Source organism: Solea solea, chromosome 10 (genome assembly GCF_958295425.1).
Source record: "Solea solea chromosome 10, fSolSol10.1, whole genome shotgun sequence".
Taxonomy (NCBI): domain Eukaryota; kingdom Metazoa; phylum Chordata; class Actinopteri; order Pleuronectiformes; family Soleidae; genus Solea; species Solea solea.
Window position 1 is genome coordinate 12,206,611 of NC_081143.1, and position 26,958 is coordinate 12,233,568.

A 26,958-nucleotide genomic window follows, 5' to 3' on the forward strand; every position below is an offset into this window, starting at 1 on the left:
TCCATCTTTATGTGTAAAGCCCTTTAAAACAACCACAGTGGAATAAAGTTCTGTACAGAATAACACAAAAGACATAATAAATAAAAGACATCAAATCTCACACAAGGCAATAAAATAAATTTAAAACTCAACTAGAATAAATGAAAAGACATGAGTATCAGCCATACACTATACCACAATAAAAACAGAATGCAATAACACCTCAAGAGATGAGGTGCAGGTGTGTGATGGTGTAGCAGCTCAGAGAGGTATAGAGCAGGGCAAGGGATTTTAAAACAAATAGAAAAAAGGATATGCCTTTTAAAATGAATCCTAAAATGTATGGACTCTGTCTCACAGATGTTGAGACGTGGATGGAGATACACTTCATAACTCTTAACAAAAAAAACCCTCAAATTATTATACATGTGGACAACCTGACCTCTTATCACAGAGCTCTGTTAATTCCAGTCTGTCACAAGGAATCTGGGTGTGATTATGAAATTGGGCTCATAACCAAGGTTGCTGGTTCAATCCCAGGATGGACCAAGGGTTGGGGTGCCCCTGAGCAAGGCACCCAATCCCCCATTGCTCCCCTTGTGTGTGTTTACTACTGCTGTGTACTAAGGATGGGATAAATGCAGGATAAGACAAATTCACTATCACTAATTGGCGTGTGTGCAAAAAAATACAAATTCTAAATTGTATTCTAACTTGACAAGATGAAGGCCGACCTTCCCTTGACAGACTTGGCGAGGGCAATTCACACCTTCATTACATCTCGACTGGACGACTGTAATTCTCTCTATGTTGGTCTCGATCAGTCGTCTCTCCAACACTTACAGGTCGTCCGAAAACCCTGCTGCTCTCCTTTTGACGGGGACAAATTCAAACACTTCAACAAAAATAATACAATCATTCATAAAATATATAAATGTATAATTCTGTCACCAAATAGCACATGGTTCATACTATATGTTTTTGTTTGTACTAGTCACACGTCTAGTACCAGTGTTTAAATTTTAAAATTAATATAATGGGATCCAACAGTAAACAAAACTGAAGGTCTAAAGCTGTGGTAATCCCAACCCTTCTGTACGGGTGTGAGACCTGCAGTCTACCAGGATGCCGAACCACCTCCACCTGAGCTGCCTGAGGAAACTGCTGAGGATCAAGTGGCAGGACAGAATACCTGACAATGAAGTCCTCAGCAGGTCCAACATGCCCAGCATCCCCACCCTGCTTGCAAAGGCACAGCTTAGATGGACTGGCCATGTGACCAGAATGCCCGCCACAAGATTTCCAAGACAAGTCTTCTTTGGTGAACTGAAATATGGCAAAAGTTTAACTCAAAAAAAGTGCTACAAGGACACTCTGAAGTCTTTCTTGAAGAGCTTTGATATTGACCTCAAACACCGGGAACGTCTAGCCCTGGACCGACCTACCTAGGGAAGAATAGTCCAGGGAGGTGCAGTCCTCAGTGAGAGCAGGATCATGGGTGTGGATCTTTGAAGGAAGAGCTTTAAAAACTGGTGTGAAATGACTTTGTCTGTGTCTGATGTAGAGAAGTGAGTTCAGTGTTTTGGGAAACGTGAGGCTGAGAATGTGCTTGCAGTTATGCAGATCTGGTGTGAGGTTTTTCTCCTCCAGTGTCAGGTTTCACTTACATGTCAGTGTTAGGAATCTTAAAAAACTGTATGCAATGTCTCCACATGATGGCAGCAGTGTAAAGGCTATCAAAGGTTGTTAGAAGTTTCCTAATTCCTTTACTTTCTGATGGAAGTCATGTGCTCATTCACTGTTTTTTGTTTTATTCAATTGGTCATCTGTTTGTCCTTACTCTGGTGAACGGATGAGCAGATTGTGAATATGGTATAACATATTTGTATTATTATAATTTAAATAGTATCAGAGTGGAAGATGGAAACCACAACATTTACATCCTATAGCTGTTAAATCAATCATGGCTGCATTTATATGTAATATATTTATTAAAACACATGGTCCCAGGTTTATATATATATATGTATACATATACATTATATTATATTATATTTAATAATAAGTTAGCTGATTTATGGCCTTGTGCAAAGGGAACTTGGTTTGTAACTGGAGGGTTCCCAGTTTAAATCCCCACATGGTAAGGGCTGGGGGGACAGGGGTTTGGGAATTAGGTAAATTGGACACTATAAATTGACCATAGATGATGGTTGTTATATGTTATTATATGTGTCAATGTGATGGACTGGTGATCTGTCCAGGATATGCCCTATGTCAGCTGAGATTGGGGACAGTGCCCCCTGCAACCCTCATGCGAGGGATAATTCTAATTGACATATTGGACATAATCTGATCGAGAACTGGTAGCAAATCCTGGAAATATTTCAAATTTAGAGAGACATAAGTCTTTTTTTAATTAAAGTTAAACAGCCGTCATTCAGACTAAGACACATCTCTCTAGAAATTTCAGATTTGTTAATCTGATGTGTTTTCTTTCTTTCATTCTTTCTTTCTTTCTTTCTTTCTTTCTGTCTTTCTTTCTTTCTTTCTTTCTTTCCATGGACTTTATTTCCTGGACTCCTGACAGGTGTCAGAGAGTTTACGTTAATTGTGAAACTTGCTTGTGGTTGATGGACCCTGCATGAGTCGGGGGGCGGAGCTGTGAGGAAAGCTCTTAGCTTCTTGTAGCATGGTGACTGACATCTGTTGCTCTGTGACTGTATGTCCTCACTGACTTGTTAGCATGGATGCTTGTTAGCGGGTGAGTTTCTGGCCTGTGCTTGCGTCACATGAACGCGCATTCAAGTGTAACGCACAGCGCGCGTGCGCTCCTGTCCTGACAAAAGTGCTGAGAAACTCGGGTCAATATTTACAGACGCGGGTCAGTCATTAACTGTGCTCGACTGCAGCTGCACACACTCACAGAGCAGCAGCGGTCACTGTGTCCACCTCACCATGCTCAGCGTACAGATGTGGAGACGCGCGAGGTCCCTGCTGAGCAGAGGCGCGTGGACACGAGTCCAGAGCGCCAGTACCGCAGCCAGACTGGACCTCAGCGGGATCTTCCCGCCTATCGCAACCCCGTTCACCGCCAGCGAGGACGTGGACTACCGCCGCCTGGAGGAGAACCTGCAGAAATATGCCAAGATACCGTTTAAAGGTCAGAACTAAAGCTCAGGAGGCTCGAACACGAACCGAACCGCTGATGTGGGAGGTCAGATAAAGTTAGACTCAGGTGTCAGACAGTTTGCTTCAGGTGCACGTGAACGCGTGTCACATGTTGCGTCATATTTGTCACAGTCACCTATTACAGACAAATTTCACACTCACTACACTGTAACTAAAACTGAGGCTGTAGGGACCTGACAGAGAGGTCCAAATTCAGCAGCGAGGAAAAAACGAAAAGTCAACTCTGGGCTGGTCGCCCCCTGGTGACCTTTTAATGGTACTGCTTTTGTATGTCTATGAACGTTTGTTGTGATAACACAAGTTTAATGTACAGTTATATAGTTTTTATTGCATAATGAAGGCTGGCATGTGCACAGCGTGAGTCCAAGACAAATGTTCATATTGGCCCAACAAAAAAATAGTCCCCTAATTTCTTTCCTAACCACTTGTCTGTGGCAAGTGGTGCACTTGATGTGCAGGGATGTAGGATGAAGAGAATTTGGCATTACTTAACCTAGATGATGTAACTGAAGGACGGTGGATGTGAAACTAAACACCTAAGCCTTTTATTTTCAGAAGTAAAACAGTGTATGTATATGTATGTGTGTGTGTGTGTGTGTGTGTGTGTGTGTGTGTGTGTGTGTGTGTGTATCTAGTAATTGCTTATACAGTTGCAAATATTCACAGTTAAAATGATAAAAACGTCACTAAGGTTGAACGTAGAATAAAAAAATGTTTGATGGTCAAACAAGTGACATGTTCACCCACATGTGGACAGCTGTTGCTGTGTTTAATTGTGGGATACATGATCGCCTTTCATTTCATAAAGGATGGCAGTCCGCAACTAGGGTACATAAGCCCACGCACATAAACTAGTAGATCAACAAAACCACTATAACCTACACTCTCACCATTCTAAAACAATTTAAAAAAAAATAGTAAAGGTGGCAGGCTACCCTATAGGAGATAGGAAAGGAAGCAATGGAGCACCTTTCTTTAGCATTAAGAGAATTTAAGTACATGTTGTTATGGACCTTATTTGTTCTCAGGAACCTGATAAATTCTTCTAACAAAACCTTTTTCTTATTTTAATCCAGCGGAGTATTTAAAAAGGTTAATAATGTTAAGTTTATTGTTTTATTGCACTTCAGGGCAGACACAAAATCAGACCATTAATCTTTATTTAAAGGTACAATCAGCATTTACATGTTGCAGCTGAATATCCCTCACCTCACGCTTTCCTTCTAGGTTTGTTGAAAGTGAAATTATTCTGGTACTACAACACAACTTTCTATATACAATATTAATTTGCAGTAAACCTTGGAGGTCAAAAGACAAGTTAAACTCTGAAAATGATTCATTAGTGGTATCTGAAGGTTGAAGTGAAAAGAACTGTTTTGGGTTGCAGGTCTGGTGGTGCAGGGCTCCAATGGCGAGTATCCGTACCTGACAGAGGAGGAGCGTGTGGAGGTGGTAAAGGCGGTCAGGAGCTCGCTGCAGCCACAGAAACTACTGATGGCTGGATCAGGCTGTGAATGTAGGTCTCCCTGTGTGTGTGTGTGTGTGTGTGTCTGTGTGTTTTCAGTCTGCAATATAGATTTCTCAGTAGTACTTGATGCAACAAATGGGTAATATGTTGCCTAAAAGCAGTGGAGTTAAAATAACGTTTCAATTAAGAACGCTGTCAAAACAGTCGCTAAAATAGAATTTGTTATGTCAAAAGATCTCGTGAAACTCAGACATTACAGTACATTTTAAATGAATTCCATTTCTTAAATGTTTTAGAATAAAAGCCATCAAAGTGATAAAAAAAACTGCTGACAGGTTGAAGTAAAATATGATCACATCAGTTGCAGCAGACTGAAATTTGATTTTAAGTGGCACGTGTGGAGTATAAAATACAGAGCTACAGAGAAATGCAGTGGACTTAAAATCACTGATTTACCAGCAAACTCTCACCCATTGCTGCCAATGCAACACAAGGCAAAACTGATTTTACTTAACAAAAGGCTTGGCTAATAAAGAGTATGCACTATTTTAAGGGTATGTTTACTGCTTTATCTTTTGGTTAAACAGCCTTTTCCAACTAGAAAATTAAGTTTGTATCACTTTGTAATTTGCACACTCTCCCACACCAAAGTCCATGGAGAAAGTCAGTGATTTTACATCCAAGCACACAGGAGATGTTGATCCACTGCTGACCTCAGTGACACAAAGTGACCACACGAGGCAGCAGTCGACCAGCACCACCATGCTATTTTTCACGATGGACTTTGTTGTGGGACAATGGAACCTCAGTTTAAAGACAGAAAAGGATGTTTAACACAGAGATAGGTGGACAACATATTCTTAAAGCTGTAGTGTGAAGTTGCCACGTGACTCTCTCTCTCAGCTATTCTCAGTACAGCTGTGTTTTTGTTCTCATGTCGCTCAGTGACATTCTTGCACTGTGCACTGGAACTGATTCATTTAACATTAGTGCTGATGGACGTAAGGCGGAGTCACAACAGCTACGTACATAGCTCTATGCCCATAAACTAAACATTTCAGAAGTGGATTTTACTTCTAAGGAAAACCTAGATGTTCAGCACATTGTCACTAAATGGTTTGTATTTACGTATATACTTTTCTAGTCTTGATGACCACTTAAAGCTGCTTTACACTGACACTCATTCACTGAAAAATTCACTATCACACATCTTTCACAGCTGTCAGGAGCAATGCGAGGTTAAGTGTGTTGCACACATAGAGAATAGCCGAGCTGGGAATCAAACAACCTTCCAGTTGTAAGGTAAACTCCCTCTACCACTGATCCCACAGTCACCCACAGAGGGTAAAGGTTCACTAGATGATCACAGAGACATTTGTCATGTAGCAGCAGTTCTTGGTCATTCCTCATGGGGGCGACAGAAGTCCAGCACTGGAAATGTAACATATTGTAGAATTTTTTTAATACAAATTCCAGGTACAGATTTGTTTCTATGCTGCTGGTGGAGGAACCAAAACTAAGAACATTTCTCTCTTTATTTTCTGATTTTTACTTTATTTTTTTTATTATCTTCCAAGGTTATTTTTTTTCTTGTGCAGGAGAAAGAAAAGGCATAGAACGATGATGGTAAATATGAGGGTCGGCCTTGTGCAGTATATGAAGGTTTACATGTTTAAGGTGTGCATACATATCATTTGAAAAATAAAAAAAATATATTGAATTGAGTAAACAAACAGGAAACACATTTGAGGAATGAAACAAAAGTTATGTTTTCTGTGTGGTTTCACCCTCCAGCTTTTGAACTCTTGTCTTTGCTAAAAGGCTTGTGACAGACGAGTGTGTGTTTGTGAGTGTTGTTTCTCCACCTTTTGTCTGCTCAGCCACTAAAGCCACACTGCAGCTCACAGAGAAGATGGCTGCAGTCGGGGCCGATGTCGTCCTCGTGGTGACTCCCTGTTTCTATAAGGGCAAAATGGACAGCCAAGCACTCATCCAGCACTTTACCAAGGTAATGTCATCAAAGTCTCACTTTAAGCCTAAAACCTTGGATCCCTGCCACGGGGTCTGTGAAGCCATCAAAACAACACAAATCACAGTAAAAAGTCATATGTATACTAAGAATAGTCTCGGTAACTGATCGACTTTTTATAATCAAGAGAATGAATACTCTTGCTCATACAAACACATATACAGAATGTATTACTATCTCTCAAATTGTATGATAATATTATTAGTAACATGTGAAGTAGTATTTTATTTAAAGAATCAGTGACTACTGCTCAGTTCACTTTATACACAAATGATTAACTTTGCTCCTTCAGAATTAAAATAACAGGATAGAAAATAAGGAATAAGATGAAAAGGGCACAATATTAGCAACAGACTATATATGCATGTATGTATGTATATATGTACATATATGTATATATGTACATATGTACATATATATGTACATATATGCGTGTGTATATATGTATGTTTTTATATATATATATATATATATACACACATATGTCTGTGTGTGTGTGTATGTGTATATATATATACATATACCCTTTTCCCAATTAATTTGTAACCATTATTGTTATTATTATTATTATTATTATTGTTGTTGTTGTTGTTGTTGTTATTATTACTATTATTAGATATTAGGTTGTAATTATGATGTTGACGTGTATGAAACAAAATGTTTGCACTGGAAACACTTCAAGTAAAAGCAACATTTGCGTTGTTTCCTAGTGACATCCATGTTATTTTCAACATATCAATTTCAAGTCACATGAAGCTGTATACAAATGCATGGACGTTTTCTTCCCCTGGTTCTGCAGGTGGCAGACAGTAGCCCAGTGCCTGTGGTGCTCTACAGTGTGCCTGCCAACACAGGACTGGAGCTGCCAGTGGATGCTGTTGTTCAGCTCTCTCAGCACCCAAACATCGCAGGCCTAAAGGACAGTGGAGGAGATGTAAGACAAAAACAAAAACCTCTTTATTTTCCTGTGTTGGCAGCACTGTCTCTGCATCTCCAGAGTCATATGGATATTTATATCAGGGCTCAGGGTATACAACTGTCACAATATCACTGAATCACTCCGAAAGAGAGCAGAGAACAGCTGCACGCCAGACATTAATGTTAAAAGTTTAAAATATGTGCATGCAACAGTGGGTTGTCATGTAACTCTTATCATTTTAAAGCTTACTTCCCATTACATTTACATTACACAGCCAAGAATTGGTAGACAATGGGAGAGTGGGAGCTGCAGGGTGGGTTGTTGGAAAGAAAAGCAGAGTTTTCTCTTGTCCAGCTCTTTGGACTTTTTTGTCTGTGTGGGATGTGCATGCGAGAAGTTGCAAATAGATTTCTGATTCGGCAAATAACATGTTTGTCCACTCGCTGGGAGACAGAAGCGTGGGTGTAGTTCAAGCACGGAGTCAACCTGCTCAATTTGTAGGCGTGAAGAAGCCACAGAGAAAACAAGGGGTGATAGGTCAATTTGAGGAAGGCAGACGAGCTGCAAAAAGATTATTGAAATCATGGACGGATCAGACAGATTACTGTGTAAAAGTCTGACATATTTTTTATTTTTTTTTTATCATGGATGGAACTGAATATTGCTGTTTAAGCCAATTTATTAAAAGTCACCAAATGCAAAAAATGAGCATCAGAGAGGAACACAGACCATGAAGATAGACCTGTAACATTATGTACAGAATGCATCTAGCTGGAGGAAAAGTGCTTTCTTTTGGGAATTTTGACAATAATTAGTCAATATCCTTTAAAATTTGAATTGATTAAGTCATTAATAGTTTACTGTTTACTACAACAGTGTAGACACATTGGACTCTACGAGCAAATAATAACACAATGTCACAGACTTATGGTGGAGGCTAGTGTCTCCATGTTTTTCCCTGTTAGAATAACCACACGTGGATAACCTGTGTGAAAGGAGGGATGCTCGCGACAGGTCATGTGATCATGTAGACCCACTAGTGGTCATGTGACACTCACTGCCGCTGTAGCTTCTGCTGCACACACTCCGATAATATGTGGAGTTTCAGTGCGTGTTTCATGAACCATTGGCGTACAGGACATTCTGAGCTATGAGCTTTCAGGAAATTTAAAATGAATAGGTTCCACCACTTGCTGCGAGTGACTAACAAAAGTTTCCGGTGAAGTACCCCATTATGACACTTGCACCCGTTTGGCTTGTTAGAGGATCAAAGAGCTTCACTATCCTTGGATTTTCTCGCCTTCTTATGAAACCAACAAACAATAGGAAGCCATGGTGAGCACATGGGATATGTTTGTGGTTCCATTTGTTTCTATTTTGGGCATCGAAGGCTTGGCAGCAGTTTGATCGCCGTGTTTTTATTTTCTCTGTGCAGTGTGAAGCCGATGATTAGTAGAGAGTGACAGCAGTCGGATGTGACAGATGTGGGAGTGGAAAGTTTGTGAATAAATAAATGTGATGTTGCCGCATACAAACAAGCTGTGTGAGACTCATGTGGCATTTTCAGTTACAGTATATCACAGGTTCAAATCCAGTTCGAGACAGTTGTCGTCCACCTATGTTTCCTAATCATCTCCAATCTCAGCATCTTGAAGCATAAATGTTTTAAAAAGACATGAGCAGAGTTAAATGTTCTTGTTGTTAAGATATTTGCTGCTTCACAATTTTACCCTCGGGATAGTTACATTTTCATCTTATCCCAGCTCATCTCCTCTAATATGACTCCTCTTTGTCTCAACACATGTTGTGTTTTACAATAAGAATTATGCCAAAGTGTTATTGTCTTTGCACTCAGACTGAAATCTACCCAACACTGCACTCACACGTACGTGTCACTTTAACACTTGACTGTGGATTCACATGATGCCTGGTGTTGGAGGAAACTTTAGAAAGTTAGTGCTATGGCTTACTTTGTAGCAAGAGTTACTCATTTTGTTAAAGTGATCATGCTCACCATCTCCAATGTCGTTGGGCGCACTCTGTCCACTGGCTGTGGGGAAGAACGGCCTGTCAGAAAGCTGTTTGGACAAGTAGTGCATATCCAGCAGTGTTAGCTGTTAGCATGTACCCGGTTAGCATGTGCACACAGTGATTTCAAAAAAAGGCTTATTCAACTTGAATAAAGCTTTGTTTTAATGTAGACATTATTTTTTCAAGTGAGTGTCAACTAAATCTATCACATGCTTACCGTCAAATAAATGAGACTGATGAATAATTTAAGAACTACCTGTTATCATGATTAATTAGGCACATTTAGACAAAAGAAAATAAATTGACGTCTGTGTGACGTAATTTTTCGCACCTTTTTTAACGTGCTTTGTTCAAATTCTTTGGTTTTGGGAAGTGTAGAAACACAATATTCAGATCAAGTCCAAGTCCAGCCAAGAAGCTACCTGCTAGCTGCTAAGAGGCAAAATAGCTAGTTGCTAGCAAGTCTCGTGAGAGTATTTTACAAGAGTTTAAAGATGTGATGAGAAACACATACTGTAGCAGATTCATAAAACCAATTCATAACATAAACTACATATTTGTATCTTTTACTTTGTAACCAATTATAAATTCATATAGTTTTTGTTACTCCTACAGTTTTACTGGACTACATTTTCTTTTACCATATATGCCCATTTAATGTATGTGTGGGTGTTGGCATGTTCATATTTTTTTATGAATATAATAAACCAGTTTTATAACGAATAGAAAACAAATATCCATTTAAAGTGTTGCTTTAGATTGCAGGAGAGTTAATTTTCCTGCAATCTTGAGTTGCACATTAGTTCAGGCTAATTGCAATAATGACACTTAAAAAAAAAAACAGCTAATGAGTGTTTTTCTGTCATAGGGCAAGACACTAGTCATGCTCCAATGTTATTTCTCCCACTGGGGAGCAATGTCTAAATAGCCGGAGCGCTCAAGCTTTCAGGAGACCAGCAGGAGCTCCTAGAACCTGATTGACTGGCTGATCAATTACAGCCCTACGTGTTTGAAATGACTGATATAGGGAGAAACTGACTGACACCCGGTGGTTAAAAATAGACTCTCCCCTGTAATGGTGATGGAGGCTGAAACGGAAGGCTGCAGTTTTTTCCCTGTGGAGTTTTCAGCTTCATGTGCAGAGTAGCTGCAGCGTTGTCTCACGCTGCCTTTGAACATTTCAGGTTTATTTGGATTCTGCACTTCATATCCGGATTGACAAAAGCGAATTAAAAGAAGCAAAACAAAATAAGGAGCTTATAAATTATGCATGAGCTCGTCCCCCCCTCTTCCTCTGAAGTTGATTCCTCTATTTTATCTCACTTGGGATTTCACTTTCTCCTTCTTCCTCTTCTTCTTTCATTTGGGATGTTGAACGAATCCCTCCTCCCAAAACGTAAAGATCCACTGCTCGTCTCAATTTGAGCGATTTGTTTACCTTGTGAGATGTTGGGTTAGTCGTTTTCTCATGTGACAGCCCCCCCAGGGATTAAAATTCTACACCACATATTAATCCTGACAGCAGGAGAGAAGAGATGATGACAATGAAATGGTGCAGGTTTTTTACCTTCTTCTCTGTGCCTGTGTGTGTGTCTCTGACTCTTATTATTCATTCCTCAGATCACACGGATCGGCCTGATTGTTCACAAAACCAAAGGACAGGATTTCCAGCTGTTGGCGGGCTCAGCAGGGTTTCTCATGGCTGCATATTCTGTTGGTAAGACTATGAAAACATGACTAAAGGAGCGGTCACAAGCAATGCTGCCATCACTTGTTCTGTTTTTGTTAATCTAAAACCAAAGTTAAGAACCCGGCTTTGTTGTCTTTTTATACCTCTTTCATTTATAGGCCTTTTTTCTTTCAACCATTGCGTTCTGGGTCACTTCCTGTCATTGTTCAAATTTCACTCGCACTTCACAGAAAACACGTTTTTCCAAGAGAGGATTGTGTGTCACTGTCGACTGAATGTGCAAAATCTCAGCGGCATCATCCTGGTGTTAGGTTGCACTGAATACGGGGTCCAAATGTTTTGATTGATTTCCTATCTTGCACTCAGCTCATATGGCTTCCATTAATTTAACTAAAACAAATCAATTAATGCATGTATAGATCATTTGGGATATTTTGGGATTTACATCTAACATCTTCTGACTTATCACCTAAACTCAAGAAGAAGGCAGACATTTTGGATCAAACAGCCATTTTGGGTCAATTTTGGCAAAATTTTACACATGGTATTTGAACAAACTCCTCATTCTCCCCCTTTATTGTGATCTTTAAAGATGAATTATGGTCATGTCAGTCTGGACAAGATGACGATAAAGAGTTATCAAAACCTGACAACTTCAGTGCTGCTTGCAACCCTAGTTATTTTTCCAGAAAATACGGGAAACGTGCAATTTTTGAAAAACACTTTTGTCAGGAAAAAACATAGAGCGTTAAGTGTAAAGTATTTAGTGCTACCTACACTTACACTTGAACAACAGCTTGACTCTGACCGTCTTAAACTTTGAGTGGAACCATAATCAATGTTTGACAGTGTTGGTATTATTTGAGACCAACATTTCTGGCACATCATTCCAATCCAAATGCCAATGATCACAGAATTTGACAGACAGGTCCCGGGTCAAGGGCTGGGAGGACCCTGAGCAAGGTACCCAACCACCATTGCTCCCTGGGTTGGGAGACTCAGGATGGGTTTAATGCAGAGGTCAAATTCCCTAGTGGTGTGTGCAAATAAATCTAATGATGATTATTTGTTGAAATCATCTTCATCAAACCCACTGTGATGCCACCCTCCATAAATAGATATATAAATAACAAAGTTTCTCATTCACGGTTGATAAGAAGTGAATGTGGGTAACTGTGATATTATTTCCAATGCTCCCCAGTTTTGTTTTCAAACAATAACAATTCTATCCTTGTTGTACTCAGTTTGCAGGGCTCTAGAATAGCGGGGTAGTATGGACGGTAGACATTCAGAGCACAATTTATGTGTTTTAGTTGAATTTTCTGTATCTGTGCTGCAGTGCAATTCATAAAACAGGTCATCCTTAAACTAAACTTGTCAAAAAGTGGTCTGTTATATCAGCTGTACTGATTAATCAGTCTATCTTTACTCTAAATGGGAACATCATTTACAAAATGGATGTCATGATGTATTGATGAAGACTTGAAAGTAGTGATTAAAACCATAAAATCCTCCTTTATTGATGTAATAGATCAAGTGAGAAGTTGATTCATTTTCAGTTCAACCCCATGGAGTCGCCCCCTGATGGACATGAAAGAGAATACATGTTTTAGGCACTTCTGTGTAAGCTGCTTATCGTTGACCTTTAGAATGTTCTGTTTCCTGAAGCTACGTTGCATCTGCATCAGAAAGTGTTTTGTATAAAGATGCATCTGAGATTTGTCTTCTTGAGTGGTAGGCCGATGTCAATGTGGGTAAACCTTTCACAAACGCATGTCTGACTCCTTAATGATTCTCCCTGTGTTAGGAACACTACAAGTTATTTAAATATTTGCATATTTGCAGATCTGTGCGTCAAACAGCTTGACCACGGTGTATTTTTAATCACCCTCTAAGCTCCAAGTGTTTCTTTTGTGATCTTTCACAATACTAGTCATAAAACATCAACAGAGTTCTGAAGAGGTTTCCTCTCCCCTCTTGAAATGTCCGCCACGTTCATGGAACTGTAAACTTGGATTAGATAACACGTTAGAGGATAGACATCAACATGATGCTCAGGAACCTAATGAGTCATGTTCTCCCACTGCCAGCCCACTCACTCACTCACTCACTCACTCACTCACTCACTCACTGGTTGTCCTGAAAAAAGGATGTAAGACACTATAACATCGTAATGGAAAAAAGCAGCCAAAATGCTCTGTGTCCGTTAACAAAATAACCACTGGTATGGTAAGGACGTAAAATAAACAATAGTCAACGCAGAGTCCTAACAGGGATAGTTGCATGAACTTGTGAGTGTGTGTGTGTGTGTGTGTGTGTGTGTGTGTGAGTGCATGATTGATAAGATAATGTGTCCACATTCTGACTATGTGTTAAAGTTTTGATGTCCAAATTCATGCTATCAACTTCCCCTACAATAATGCCGAAGGGGGCGGTCCCTCAATGCCTGTCAATCAGTGTCAAAAAGCTTTAATGGGAAGTGCTCTGTCTTCTCCTGGAATCTACTACAGAGCATTTCTTCTTCATTTAAAAAAAAAAAAAAAGATTGGGTGTCTGCGTTCAGTCGCGTTTTCGCTTCACTGCGTGTCTTTTCAGGAACTGTTATTGCAGTGTGGCGAGGAGGCGGGGCCGCTCACCTGTCAGTGGTTCAGTTAGCTGCTGTCAGCACTGGCCTGCCACAGAAACATAAGTGAGACAGAACATCAGCAGCCTCCGTCTTGTCTATCCACGACTGCAAATTCAAGGCCACAGACTGATTTTCTGCTTCCCTCCTCCACCAGACAGACAATGAGATGTTACGCTGAAAGGCCATGGTATCTTGTTGCTTGGGAAAGTATCTGTCTGTCTAACTATATATGTATACATATATATATTTATTTATATATATATATATATATATATATATATATATATATATTATATATAAAAAAAAACAAAAAACATGTACTTACTGATCTGTCAGGAGAGAAAGAGCCAAGAGCCAGACATAGAAAAGCAGAGCAGAACATCTATCTCAGAGATGCTGCATGCTGACAACACATCATGTATGTGTATAAACAGGAGTTTGATGGATGATTTTATAGAAGGGGGATCACTTGTATATCATATTTCAAATCAGATAGCAAACCTCTGTCCATCATGTTTTGTTTGATTGTCACTTGAATTCTAAAAGGACAAAATGGAAATTCTCCAATCTCTTGGGTAACTAAAGTGCTTCGTACACTTTACTGCATTGCATGCTAATGTTTTAGCGAGTTGAGCATAAGCAGCAGGTGGTATGTTTAGAATTCTAATCATAAAATGTGATGCATTGAATGATTGCTCACAGTGACATTTCCCTGGAATAGTCAGGAGGGGTCCGGAGTTTCCCCAGTCAGGATCCTGGAAAATAATAAATGTATATTCATATCAAGCTCATTTCAGGCCCAGTTATTTATACATACATTCTGCAAACGAATGACTAGAACAAGGAAACGAGATAATTATGTAAAAGTGAAATGCTATAATAGTGTTTTTATTAAAGTGTACAAATGAAAATGGTCTCTATCACTGAGCAAACAACACACAACCACTTCTGTTGTGCATGTTTCTGCAACACTGTCCATCAAAACCTGGTTCTGCCTTTCAGACGGTTCCTCCAATCATCATGCAGAAGCCCAGCTTCCATGCCCTGCCCACTTGACTCCCAGAGAAGCTGAGCTTCCCTGGAGACGTTTCTGCCTCGTTTGTCCAATCAGCTTCGAGCTCACCGCAATGAAAAAAACTGTGCTGTGCCAGTTTAAGTGGTTTACATGCGGAGGCTGCTACGAGAATATGAAAATCACGTAAAACGATCCGTCATCCGTGACAAACAGCTGATAATGATTAAACTAGTGACACGCTCTCATGGCGTTCTAGCCCAGGGCCGTGTATTTAGGCATGAAGACAGAAGTAACGGGCATTTCTTGCTAAGTTGCTAATCTTGCTAAACTGTTGGAGATGTCCTGTCTGCCATATTCACCATTGTTGATTGGGCTTTGTCCAACAAACACACATTTATAAACCTCATGTGATTGGCTACTGCCTTCACTGGAATATTTATCCCCATAGCCAAATGAAGGGAAGCCAATCATTTCTTGTCGTCTGAATGAAACAAATGGATGTGTGTTTTATAGTATTGTGAGGTCTACAGACACAAGCCTTTCTTTTTCCCTTTTTTCAGACAACTTTATTCGTTGATGCTATCAGGATGTGACGCAGTCATCAACAAATAAGACTAAAGACGTCCCAGAAACAAATTAGTGACTAAGTTTTAGCTTATAAGTAAGACAGATGGAAGAACGGTTTCAGTCCCTCACTGGTCTCTGGTGTTTGTTTGTGTGTGATTGTTTCTAGGTGCAGTTGGCGGAGTGTGTGCTCTGGCTAACGTCCTGGGCCAGGAGCTGTGTGAGTTGGAGCGCCTGTGTGTGTCAGGTCGCTGGGAGGAAGCCAGAGTTCTGCAGCAACGTCTCATCGAGCCCAACGCCGCCGTGAGTACCATCTGCTACGCGATGGACGCTTTTATCCACCTCATACACAGGCTCCTACAAACACTGACGAGGCTCTCTCGGGCTTTCACACTTTTTAAGAGACAGAACTGATCTGGAACCTGAAATACGTTCAGAGATTTTAATGAAACCTCAGCGGGCCAAGCAAACACAATTTTTTGGCTACAGACTGTTAAACACAGTCTTACTGATATGAAAAGAAAGAAAAAGAGTCAAAATATCGTATTATATGTATAACATTGTTATAATATATTGTTGTGATCTTTTTTTTATTTCTTCTAGCTGGATGAACGGAAACAGCCCAAAGTGGCAGTTGCCAGTTTACATCAAAACGTGATTTTCGGTTTAATAACTTAGAATAAATAGCTTGAATTTATATAGCAAGAAACCCAAGGATGCTTTACAGTACAAAAAGAAAAAGAGGAAGTAAAACTCAGCAGTTTGTGTCATACATGACATACACGCAGACAGCGAGTGTCTGTGCGTATGTGTGGGAAACAGCGTGGAATTTGCTCCAGGCTACAAACGTGTGTGTGTGTGTGTGTGTGTGTGTGTGTTGAAAGTGTATTAAATGTCAGTGCCCTGTAGCAGCATCAGTCTCTGACACGACCTGCACACACGTGCTGCATCATGAACAGTGTTCATTTTGTCTATCTAGTATGTTCAAGATCTGCTCTGAAACTCCTCTTTCTTCCTTTGACCGTCATTTCTGACGCTTTCCTCGTGTGTCCTCCTCTGTGTCGACATCCGGGTATATAAACCTAACCTCTGTACCCCGTGAAGATATTAGAGATTTGATTGGATCTCTTCTTATTATTCCTCTCTTCTGATTGGTTCGTCCCACCCCAACATTTTTATCTAGTTTTTGTTTGTTGACGAAAGTGTCAGTAGATTTCCTCCTAGGTTTTGTCCCAACGACTTTATTTGTATTTACTCAACGCTTTGTTTTCGTCTGTGAAAAAGTGTCATTGAGCAACATTTTTTGTCATAGTTTTTTTTTATATATACCTGTTCTGCGTGACATACAGCTGAGTTTTGATCACTAAAATGACTAAACCTACCTGATATTTAAAGTGTACATGAGTATCTAGTGATGTTATTTGCTGATCCAAGTGCAAAGCTTCACACTTTAGTGTAAAATATTGAAACTTTACATAAAAAAAAAAAAAAAACTGAGCATAACCTGAAAAAGTTTTGTGAGGGTATGACACACCTTGTCTCCAGTGGTGTAGTGTGGTCTACTTTAGTGGTCACTGTCACTGCCACTCTACACCACTGCTTGACTCACTTGTAATCACAAAACTGAAGCCTTTTTTCCACTATGCTGTAATGGAGAAGGTCTTTTGAAAAGGAACAGGCTATTCCAATAAAAAATGATGCAATGTTCTTTTTTTGGTTTAAAAAAAAAAATCGACTTTTGAAAGATTTGAATCGATTTTGAATCTTTTGAATGAATCAGTTTTTTTTCTGCATCTCTCTGGTCAAACATCAGCTACTGCATTCAGATTTTGCTCTTGGCTTTCTTATTACGTGCTTTTTTAATAACCGATGCAAGCTTTTTTCACCTTGTCTACCCAGCACGAGGCTTGTTGTCCCAGACTCTTTTATAAATGCCATCTTTCTCTCTCCACCTGCAGTGGGGATTTTCCACTGCAATTGGTGTCAAATTCACTACCAGACCACGCCCCCTGCACTGCTCCCCACGCCCCCCCCCCCCCCCCCCTCACCTCTCAGCCCACTTCTTGGCATTAAAAAATAAATAAATCAGGCATTTAGTTGCATTAGCCTCATAAAAGAGGGTTATAGTTATAGTTGCCCTTTACGTGTCACCACCACCACCTATCAAGCTCACAAAGCACACAGCTGTATGGAGACTGACTTGATCTCTGTGTTGCTAGGTAACCAGGAAGTTGGGAGTCCCTGCCCTCAAGCAGGCGATGGAGTGGTTTGGCTTCCATGGTGGCGCGTGTCGATCACCTCTTCAGCCGCTCACAGAAGCTGAAACCCAGCAGCTGAGACGGGACTTCACCTCCAACGGCTGGCTGTGAGGGGACTGACCCGGTGACATTGGACCAAGGAGGGAAAATAAAGTCCGAATCATACACCATCAATGACCAGTTCTGATTCTTGTCACTCAACAACACTTAATATGAAATCAAAAAGTTGTCTGATACGAAAGAAATCGTATAATATCATATAAATGGTTCACCACCAGCATCATGTGACTAGGATGTAAAGAATGGATGCACATGTCTTCCACAATGTGGTGATCATGTGTGTACTTATTCTTAAATAAAAGAATAAAACAGCAAAACAGACGAGTCAAATTTTGTTCAAGACCATATCGGACTGATCGGAATCAGTAGATGCCCAAATCCCAGATATTAGTATCGATATTGGACATGCAGAAGTGGTACTGAGCCATCCATAACTTCCATATTTGGATTTAATGGTGAGTTAATTAAGCAATTATTTCAAATTTTACTAGGAACAAAAGTGAACAAAAAATGAAAGGTGGTTTTGACAAAAGTGACCGTTACTCACATCTGTTTCATTTATTGTCTGATCACAGAGCAGTTTCATGGATGGGTAAAGGAGGACATGAGGACAGTTGGTTTAACAGAAGAGGACACAAGGGAGAGGACAAGATGGAGGCAGATGATCCTCTGTGGCGCCCCCTAAAGGGAGAAGCCCGAAAGAAGAAATCTCGAGGCTGAGTCTAGAGGAGAAGTCTCATCCTCTCTCCACTGTCGCTTGATTTACATTACACTGAAAGGTTACTATGAAATTATTGATCAGTGATGCTAAATAAAAATGCCGCCCACTGTAACTTGAAATAACAACACAACAACAATGTTGTAAATATGTTAACATTAAGGTTCTATTTGGAGGAATTAATATGAAATAAAGATTGAACATACTTATGAATGAGTGTGATGATGGCACATTTTCTCTTATTATTGATATATTTTTTAAAATGTATTCTTCTGTTTAGACTAAAGAAAGTCACGGTTAGTTCATCAAGAAGCTGCAGCAGATCAAACCAAGATGAAATATAATGCAAAGTGAGAACGTTTGGGAAAAGAAATGACTCATATATACAGGAGATACTGTATATATATACTGTGTATATATATATACAGTATCTCCTGTATTTACATGTGGCCTTGTATGGTCAATATAGCATTACTAAAGAAACAACTCTAATGGTGGCCTGGGGCTTTTTCACTGTATATATTACATCGTACATTTTCTTCTATAATGTTTGAATGCCCCCCCCCCCCCCCCCCCCCCGCTGGTGTTCGTATTGTTCATCCATTTGTAAATTTAGCTCGAGAATGAGCCGATCACCATATGGAGGTCAAAGGACAAGGTCACTGTGAGGTCATTTCTGTCCCCTTCTCATGAAGGTGATATATCAGGAATGACTGGAGGGAATTTAATTAGGCCTCTTAGAAACATGGACACCTCAAGGACTGAGCTGATTATATTTTGTGTTGAAAAGCTTAAAGGTCACAAATGTGTGGTGTCTTTTTTGGGGGGGGGGCCATAACTCAAGAATTTATAGTGTGTGACAAAAAACAAACATGTAATCTTCATTGCACAAACAACATTTTACAGTTTACATGGATGGATGGAAACTGTCATTTTGTTGGTGAAAGCACACAATAATTAAGCAAATTAGTCAATAACAATTCTGGCTTTATACTGTCACATCTTTAGTACCTATTATTATTATTATTATTATTATGAATAGATAGACGAAGAGAGTCCTGGACAATGTAGGTGCATATAGGCTGGGGGTGGAAATTGCTGCTGAATATGAGCTTTTGTGATGGACATGGCCACATGCACTGAGGAGTAACTTTGGAAATCATTCCTACTTAACACAATCTGCTAACATGGTCTGGCGTCCATGTTTCGGTGTGTTTTGGTGAGAAATTTGATCTCTGACTCTCCATGACAAAGATGACAAAGATCATCCAGACTGGTATCAAAGAAATGTGCAAAAATCAGCATGTGTGATGATGGTATGGAGGCGCATCCGAGCCCATGGCATGGGTGATTTGCACATACATTATGTGAAGGTACCATTGATGAAGATGCTTATATTGAAGTTTTAGGCAAACACATGGTCCAGATCTGTCTCCTATTGACGATGTATGGCACATCATGAGGAGGAGATTCAGAAAACAGACTGTGAAGCAGCAAGAATGGACAAACATTTCACCTACAAAGGTTAATTAAATTGTAAAAAAAACAACAAATGACATATATTTGGTTTTGGTTGCATATTCATTAACCTTCCCAGCTTTTCTGGCAATTGGATTTGCATATTTGCTAAATGTCTCTTCATCATCATCATCATCATCATCCACCCACACAGGTGTTTTCTGATTTAAACCTTTTTTCAGGACAAACAGAGGAGAAAACTCCCAAACAAACAGAAAGATCTTTACTTTTTTCTTTAAAAAACCAAGCAGCACTAACGATTATTTTTATAATAAGCTGCAGGTAACATTTTCATATAAACTACCAGAGTGCTCTTTGATGTGATGGGGTTAAAAGCAGAAATGAGTTCTGTAATTAAAGCCAAGCGAAGCATGGAGCCATGACAATGGGAGCATTCAGCTTTTTTCACATTGTTTTTATCTTTACTATAACTCCAGTTATCTCCTTTTTTAAAAAGGTTTTTTTCAGAAATATGTACTGGAGACTCCTGACACAGAGCTCTGCACACCATATTAATGTTCCCTGATGTTAAATGAATTAAATCTCTTACTTTTGGCGATTAAATTAAACGTGAATGTGCTAACCATTTTCTGGATGTTGGAAAGAATTGGAAAATAAAGGAAACATGAACCACACTTGGCACTGACAGTGCTCGTAACATGGTTGCAGCCGGGGAGCGACTTCCATTGTGAACACCTGCCTTGTGAGGCCCACTTGACCCTTCTCACTCTCAGGCCACATCATTGTCCTCTGATACTGTAAACAAACTGGTCTGCCTCAGTAACTGGCTGAATGTAAAGAAGGACTAAAAAGTTTTTTTTTTATATTTTTGCACTGTGCATATACTGTTTGCACCTTTTTGAAATGGAACTGGCACAAAGATGGAACATACTGTATTTTTGTTGTTATCATTTATGTTACTAGTTCATAGGAGAACTAATTGCCGTTTCAGTTGATGTCCAATTTTATTGGCCTTGGTAGTTTTGAATTTCAACCTGCACTTTAACATGGGCCTGGGTTCTGTTATTATTTCTATTCCAGAATATAAGAAAGATTCCTTTTGTGTGCCAAATGTGTACTTCACAGGAGAGAAAGCCATTAAAACAGTCCTTGAATTTAAGGACTTTAATTTTATGTATATACACACACTTAAAAATTACTAACGTCGCTTATTTAATCATCCATATTACAAAAGCCTCTTAAAACACAATTTGGTTAATAGGTTTGTTTACCCTTTACCCATTACATCGTCAGTGTGAAACTATGTCAGCAGAGTTTAAGTGATTTGAATTCCACCAAAACTTTTAAAGATGAAAAAAAAGGCCATTTTCAAAAGACCTCTCACCAACTTCACTTCGGGCACAAAGCCCTGACAGTTGGGGCTTGACAGAGTGTCAAAGGCATTCTCGTCTCCACTTTGTATGAATTCATCCATTTGGCAACATTTTTCAGCACAGAATTCATTCAAACTTAAAAAAAAAACATCTAAAAAAACCCTCAACAACAACCTTTTTCCTCACATGAAAGCAACATGCTCAAGGATTTCCAACTGTGCTCGACGACACATTCCTTTCATTCACCTGAACCTCTTTTAGTGACAACACTTGAAGAATTTAATTTATTTTGAAAATCCATGTCTTCAGACTGCGTCTTAACTCCTCTTTCCTTTCAGCAACTGGAGACGAGGTGCTGTCAGATTCTCTGAAGTTTTCTGAGGACTTGTAGAATCTCAAACAATGTAATTCATCATCATCATGTTTGGATTAAATCAATCATTAAGAATCTTAATGATGTTTTTGAGTTAAAAAAATGACAGACAGAAACCCTTGGCAATAATCTGCTTTAATTATTCAACTATCATTCTGTATATGTTTATGATTTCCTGCCAAATAAGTAAGAGAAAAACAACAAAAAGAAAAACAGTTTGATGTTTTTTCTCTCGTCTTTGTCTGAGTTGTAGTTTCTTTGAGCGGCCACACGGCGGAGACACGCCACACTGTGCCACCCTTGTGTCAAGGGCGTCCCTTTGATCTCAGTAAGAGGGGCTTCTTGTTCCTGAGTGGGTAGGAAGGGATGGGGGTGGGTTAGCGATGCCAGCGCATGATGGCGTGGTGGGGGGTGAGGGTGTGTGTGTGCGTGGGGGGGTGGGGTGTTGGGTGGGAGTGGATGTGCTCCTGGGGTAAGCAAGTGGCCAGTCAGCAAAAGCTGCCCTCAGTGCTGCAGTGTCACACAGGGAGGAAGATGAGCAGGGAGAGGGTGAGGATGACATGAAGAGGACATCAAGTTTCCTGTCTCCACCTGCACCTCATCATCCCCTCCACACCTGACATTTGGCTGCTCCTCCTCCTCTCTCTCTCTGCCTCCCTCCATCATGGCCCTCTCAGCTCTCACTTTCCTCCTCCCTCCCCCCCAGTCCTCCAGGCAATGTGGTGACCTCTCTGTGTAGTGTAGCATGTAATGCCCAGTCCCTCTTTTCCTCTCCTCTCTTCATCTCTCTCTCTCATTCTGGCATCGCCCCAGATTAAAACAGTAAACTCAAAACATTCCCAGATTCCTCCCCTTTTCCTCCTCACGGTCTGTGTTTTGCCTCCCCACCTTTCCTCCCACCTTTCCTTCCCTGTGATTTGCTGCTGCTGCTGCTGCCTCTGGACAATAAAAACAAAAAAGCTGATATGAAGCTTTTCAGACTTGCGTTGTGTTGTTAGTGCGTCGGCTGCTGTGATGACGACGTCTCTCTTCAATTATTGCTGCTGCTGCTGCTGCTTCCCTGATGTGCAGAATGTAAAATACAAATACATGCATTATGTATTGTCTTTAGCTATAATTCAAGTTCTTTAATCATTATTTCATAACTTAACTTTAGAGTTTGTCTCCTCGCACATTACACACAGCCATATTATATTAACCTCTATGAAACATGCATGTAGTGTAGCCAAAAGTATGTGGACACTGTAACAGCAAGACGTGAAGCCTGCTGACAAGATAATTAAAGCTCCGGTCTGTCATTGGTTAAAATCCCTTTTAAGTCCTTGTAACCACCAATAAATAAAGCCAAGTTAAATATGAGCTGCACACAAACCCAACCGTTATCATTAGAAATGAAGTCCAATCTGCCCAGAAACCACCATTAAATGTTAAACTGTCTTACTTAATGTAAGGATTTTATCTGACGTGTTACTTTTTATGTTTAAAAAACAAAGAAAACAAAAGAAACAAGTGTCTTAATGACAAGCCAGCGAGGCTGAAGCAGAGAGAAGCACAACAGGAGCCTCTCTGCACGTTTGTTCAGCAGGAAGTTACCACTGCATTAACATTTACATATATATTTGCATGTATATTCAGTACAATCAGCAATGTTCCTGGACTTTGGTCCCCACGAAAGTGGATAAGCCAGTATGAGTGTGTGCTTGGCTCTTCCAGTGGACACGCCCCCAGCATCTTTAAATTTAAAACCTAATTTTTAAACAGTGAGCGACTTCTATAGTCATTCAAATTTGGTTAGTGCAGTGGTTCTCTTCCCTGCATTGTGTCCCCTGTTTGGATTAACATGCTTGTCCAATCCACGAAGCAAAGAGCGGAGCCATCAGCACCGAGTCTGACTGTAAATGTAAATGTAGGTGTTTTTTTTTTTTTTTGTCCATTCTCGTTCACACAGTAACTCAAGAAAATCCTTCAGGGTATTTTTTGAACTTGCTGGACAAAGATCAAGGACGCAGTGACCTCATGTTTTTATAAATGTGCTATTTATACACATTAGCAAAAATATTCATTTGGATTCAAGGATGACTTGTTGGTCAAAGGTCACTGTGAGCACACTTTGAATGTGTGATCTAAGAACAAAGGTCTGTGATCTAAGGTCATGGTGGCCTCACATTGGTCAGCAAAGGCAGAGACTAGTGGGCGGAGGCTCTCTCTTTGTTGCCTCCCACCATTTGTGATCCAGCTCACCACTCCTTATCGGAGTGGCGACGTGAAGAAGATAATAGAGAAACCTCCTCTACGAGATAGAAGCAGGTGATAAATCCAGTGTGCAGGTCAAAGATTGTTTAAAAAAAAAAAAAAAAAAAAAAGAGAAGTGGCTGAGACTGGAGAGCGATGGTGGACGTATGTGTGATAAAAAAGAAAAACCAAAAACAAGGAAACAGGTTACAGTTTTCAAAGTGAGACTTCAAACTCGGCATATGAATTTCCAATCAGTGAGCGACGAGAGGCGGCGACAACCTGATTAACAGCTGGTTAAAATGGGCGTTGTAGATCTAAAATTAAGCATAAGTGACCTATATCCTGCTTCATATTGAGACGCTGCTCAGCAGAGAAACAAAAAAGCTGGGCCAATTGTTTAAATGATTAAAACGCCCAGTCTACTCAAATGATAATTGCTCTCTTTAATTAGCAATGGTGGAAATAGCATGAGAATATGTTGAATATGAAGTTCATAACATATGAAGTGTGTTGTCTGAAGTGGTTGCTTCTATAAAGAAAATCTGTTTGGCTCAGACTATAATAGGCTGGGCTCAATTCCGCTCAATATTAATACATCACTGTTATGAATAAAGAATGACAAATTGAAGAAGGCTGAGTAAAAACATTATATTGTTTATTTAATCAAAATTGTGAGTCACTATTCTCAATTCACCATTCAGATTACGTATATAAACGCACGCATGCATAAGATGTCGGCTTCAAAATAAAAGCACACATGATGGTGACTTGTTTAATTTTATTTTCTAATTTACAATTAACCCCACACGGGCTGGTCAGGAACGGCCAAAGGGCCAGATGTGGCCTGAGGGCTGTATCACGCCCAGGTCTGGCCTGTAGAGAAGGAGCAGAAGTGTTGTTCTCTCTTTCAGATCACTTGATTAACTTAATGCTGAAAGGCTATAATAGAATTATTAATCAATAACACAAAAACAATTCTTGCCTACTGTACTTTTATTACCTTGGGGACTTTAAGGTGGGATGTAGCTACTGCAGCTACTGCCCACTATCTAAATATAGACCCTGGCGCCCCCTGACATGCCAAAGGTCAAAGGTCTTGAAAAACTTGCTGCTGTACCGGACCAAAAGAAAAGTCATCTTCATTGTGCAGTCAGAGCGGTTTCAAAATCAGTAAAAGATACGCTGAGGTTAGTTTTTCACACCCACAGTTTTCACAGTGAATGATGCTGGAATTTTCTTAACTGGATACCTTTGAGTCTGCATTCTCCACCTACACTGTGACCTGTGGCAGAGGCCATGCGTGAAGTTCAAACACCTTTCAAGTCCTGTTCAGCAGCATCACGGAGGAGCTGCAGGAATCCACTCAGCACTGCAGATGGTTGAGATGTTTCTAAGCATCAAAGTGTCGATTTCTTAGTTTACTCGACGAGACTCGGGAATGTTGAATATGTAGATCATGTCTTCACATCCCTCGGCACACTTCCATCCTTCTCCCTCCCTTCCTCTGTTAGCTGGTCTTGAGTGTTATTCCTCCTTACACTCGTATCTCCATCCCTCTTGTCCTCTTTTAATCTGCTCCAGCTCTTTTTCAACCCCCTCTCCTCTTTGCCTGAAGCACCTGAAGGCAGCAGCATGTTGAAATTTTAAAATATAACCATAAAATTAATGTGTCCTGGTCTTAAAATCAAGATGTGCAGTGATGTGACTTGCCTGAGGGAGAACTGTAATAAAGACTTGACTTAATAATGTGGGAAATGAACGTGGCGATGAGATGAGGATTTTTAATCATAGCTTCAAAATTAAGGCGATGCCCAAATCACAATTATTCTCCATCGTGATGTTTGTACCTCTTTGTTCACTGTTCTTCAACAATGTTGTGCACAAATCAGTTACATGAAATTGTCCCATTTTCCCCTGTATGTGTATCATGCATTTAACTCTCACTTACTGACTATCAATTCAATATATGTATATATATATATATATATATATACATATGTATATGTATATATATATATATATATATATATATATATATACTGTATATATATATATATATATATAAATATATATATATATATATATACTGTATATATATATATATATATATATATATACATATATGTATGTATACACACACAGAGACAAAAACAAACATTCAGGTCAGGTCTGATAGTATTGCATGGCAGAGTCCATTTAACAGATGAAGGACACATGATACAGACAATGCTATATTGTTTCTGTCTCGAGGCAAAGTCATAACATCAACAACAATCATCCAACGTCACACACTGCAGCTTTTATACAATATTTACATTTTTCTCAGGCGTTAACTCATGTGACATCATGTGTGATATTTGCTGGTGGGTGTGATATCCAAGTCTTCCCACTGGGCAGCCATGGTGCCTGTCTGCACTGACAATAAACACAAAAACATAACCAATAACTCAAACTGTCCCTTTGACAAGTAACTGATATGTGACGATGAGTAAGGAGGAGGAGCCTGTTTCTGTTTGACATAACAGTACTGTGCACAAGTCTTTGTTGCTCTTATGTCTGTCGAATTCTGTGATTATTGCCTTTTGTATTGGAACGATGTGACTGAAATAACTGTCAATGACAGTTGAATAAACCTTTTTGCACAGCAGATATTTGTCAACCTGATATAGTGTAACAAACACACAAACAAACAGGTTTTTCCCATTAATTATGTCTCCACTCCAGTTTTAAGAGAGCCATGGTTGCACACTGGATAATTGACACTTTAACCTATAGAAGCTGATTTTTCTGGAAAAAAAAACTCCAAAACCCTGCAAACATGTTTCCTGTATTTTCTGGATCTGTTCCAATTAAGTAGTAATCGTAAACAATTGTAATGGTCATTATAGAATGACTAAAACGTGGCCTAAGATGTCGCTAACCTCCTGCTCTCCCTCTTCCTTCTTGAGCTGC

At 39.7% G+C, this 26,958-nt stretch overlaps 1 protein-coding gene across 1 annotated transcript; it reads left to right on the plus strand.

The window, feature by feature from the left end:
* The first annotated feature begins 2,666 nt into the window (after window positions 1-2,666).
* On the plus strand, window positions 2,667-18,145 carry hoga1 (4-hydroxy-2-oxoglutarate aldolase 1). The gene is made up of 7 exons (XM_058639599.1): window positions 2,667-3,139; window positions 4,556-4,684; window positions 6,517-6,644; window positions 7,465-7,599; window positions 11,236-11,332; window positions 15,680-15,813; window positions 17,730-18,145. The coding sequence occupies exons 1-7, from the start codon at window positions 2,935-2,937 to the stop codon at window positions 17,877-17,879; spliced, it is 978 nt and encodes a 325-aa protein (XP_058495582.1). The 5' UTR covers window positions 2,667-2,934; the 3' UTR covers window positions 17,880-18,145.
* Window positions 18,146-26,958: the final 8,813 nt, after the last annotated feature.

What these genes read in the sequence shown, in the direction of transcription:
- hoga1 (XM_058639599.1), top strand. Translation starts at nt 2,935, where the DNA reads ATGCTCAGCGTACAGATGTGGAGACGCGCGAGGTCCCTGCTGAGCAGA. An exon ending in CATGGCTGCATATTCTGTTG is followed by an intron (nt 11,333 to 15,679) that starts GTAAGACTATGA and finishes GATTGTTTCTAG; the next exon opens with GTGCAGTTGGCGGAGTGTGT. An exon ending in TCATCGAGCCCAACGCCGCC is followed by an intron (nt 15,814 to 17,729) that starts GTGAGTACCATC and finishes CTGTGTTGCTAG; the next exon opens with GTAACCAGGAAGTTGGGAGT.